The sequence below is a fragment of the Lactuca saligna genome, chromosome 7 (genome assembly GCF_052625555.1).
Source record: "Lactuca saligna cultivar CGN05327 chromosome 7, ASM5262555v1, whole genome shotgun sequence".
Classification (NCBI taxonomy): domain Eukaryota; kingdom Viridiplantae; phylum Streptophyta; class Magnoliopsida; order Asterales; family Asteraceae; genus Lactuca; species Lactuca saligna.
In genome coordinates, this window is record NC_136423.1 from 182,501,352 (window position 1) to 182,503,124 (window position 1,773).

General features: G+C 34.6%; 1 protein-coding gene across 1 annotated transcript; it reads left to right on the forward strand.

Moving 5' to 3' along the window:
• The first annotated feature begins 693 nt into the window (after window positions 1–693).
• On the forward strand, window positions 694–1,387 carry LOC145005083 (dnaJ-related protein SCJ1-like). Its single transcript, XM_078964131.1, has one exon. The coding sequence runs from the start codon at window positions 774–776 to the stop codon at window positions 1,242–1,244; it is 471 nt and encodes a 156-aa protein (XP_078820257.1). The 5' UTR covers window positions 694–773; the 3' UTR covers window positions 1,245–1,387.
• Window positions 1,388–1,773: the final 386 nt, after the last annotated feature.

Below are 1,773 nucleotides of genomic sequence, written 5' to 3' on the forward strand. Positions count from 1 at the left end.
TATATTGATAATTTCATGTAGGTTTAACTATAAAACTTTAAAAGAGTTAATCAAAAGGACCTGTACTATGACAAAATTAAAACTAAAAGACCCTTTACGTGCAAGGTTTGCTCCGTAGAAGTATAGAACCATCTCAGGGAAAAAAAGTTTCGTAAAGACCATTTCAAAGAAAAACTGTAAAGCTAAAGGACCATCATACAACTTATTCTTAGATTTATCTCATTTAAGTAAAATACGTTTTTTTTTTTTCTTGAAATTTCAAAATTGTTCTTCGGATTTTAGATTTATATTTGAAATTTCGGAGTTTTTTTTTCCCGAAATCCGAATTTTTTTACTGAAATTCGAAATATTGATCCGAAATATATTTTTTGTGAGTAAAAGTGTTTTTTCTTGATCCTAAATATCTCATTCCGGACCAAATGGTTATTTTGACAAAAGTATTTTATTTTGATTACTACACTAAAATGTGGTTAGATTTCTTAATTCCTCATTATTTTTTCTTATCAGCCGTGATGTCGACTCCTCATGAATAACCGTCAATTCAACAGTTTAGAGTAGTAATAATCTTCTAGAAACAATCATATAAATCCAATGACCGCAGAAGGGTAGCACAATGGTCCCACACAAAACCAGTCTCTCGCAGAAACGAATTTCCCGGCTTCGCGGACCCACCTCCGTCTTTATATAACCCACCCTCTTTACTCTCCACCCTCATCCATCCACACAATCTCTATAAACCCTAAATTCAATTTCAATTTTCATTCAATTCTGATATGATCGGAACCCTAACAACACCTATCGGCGGAATCCCTCTCTGCTTACCTCCTCCCAATTCCACCAGATCTACCTCAAATGTATTTTTATGTGGCGGACGTACCTGTAAAGCCTCGATGCACGCCGTTCTCAACTCGAAGCCGGTGGCTCAACTGAAGCTCAGGAGACCGGAGAGTCTGTACGAGGTATTACGAGTTGAGAGAAACGCTACGCCTACAGAGATAAAGACAGCTTACCGGAGTTTGGCTAAACTTTACCATCCGGACGCTTCCGATTTCAAGCAGCAAGGTGATCGTGATTTTATCGAAATTCACAACGCGTATGCCACGTTATCGGATCCGGAGGCGAGAGCTACGTATGATCTGAAATGGAGCACCGGAGTGCGACGGAAATCAGGATTGTACACGGTGGTCGGGAAGAGACAAGGGTTTTACACCTGCCGGCGATGGGAGACCGACCAGTGCTGGTAGATCTTCTAGGAACCAAAAACTTGTATAGAAATTATTAAAAAATATATATATATAAAAAAAAGTGAGGGAATTAAATAAATCATGTAAATTCCATGCCTCCCGTTTCCGGGTCTTCATTTCTTTTTGTATAATTTTTTTTTTCATCTTCTCGTTAATATATTAACAGGTTAAAACATAAACATCGTTTTTTTTTATTATTTTTAAAGCTTTTTGAATTTTTTATTTGGTTTTTTACAGTTTTTTTCTGTAAAAGCTTGTCAAATACGAGGGTATTTTGGATTAAAATAATAAAAGGTATTTTACAAAAAAAAAATTAAAATAATACAAGAGGTATGTTTTCTGGTTTTTTTTTCGATAAAAAATGTGGGTTAAAAAAGTTTTAAACGGAAAAAAAAAAGGAAGGGTTTATGGTAAAGAAAATGAGTTTTATGGTATAATCCAGTTTATGTGCATCTTATATATATAAGTGTACATTGGATCAGCTAACGATTGGTCATTATTAATAATAAACCTCCTCATATATATATAT

Excerpts from the sequence above, each read along its gene's own strand:
- LOC145005083 (XM_078964131.1), top strand. The coding sequence starts at position 774 with ATGATCGGAACCCTAACAACACCTATCGGCGGAATCCCTCTCTGCTTA.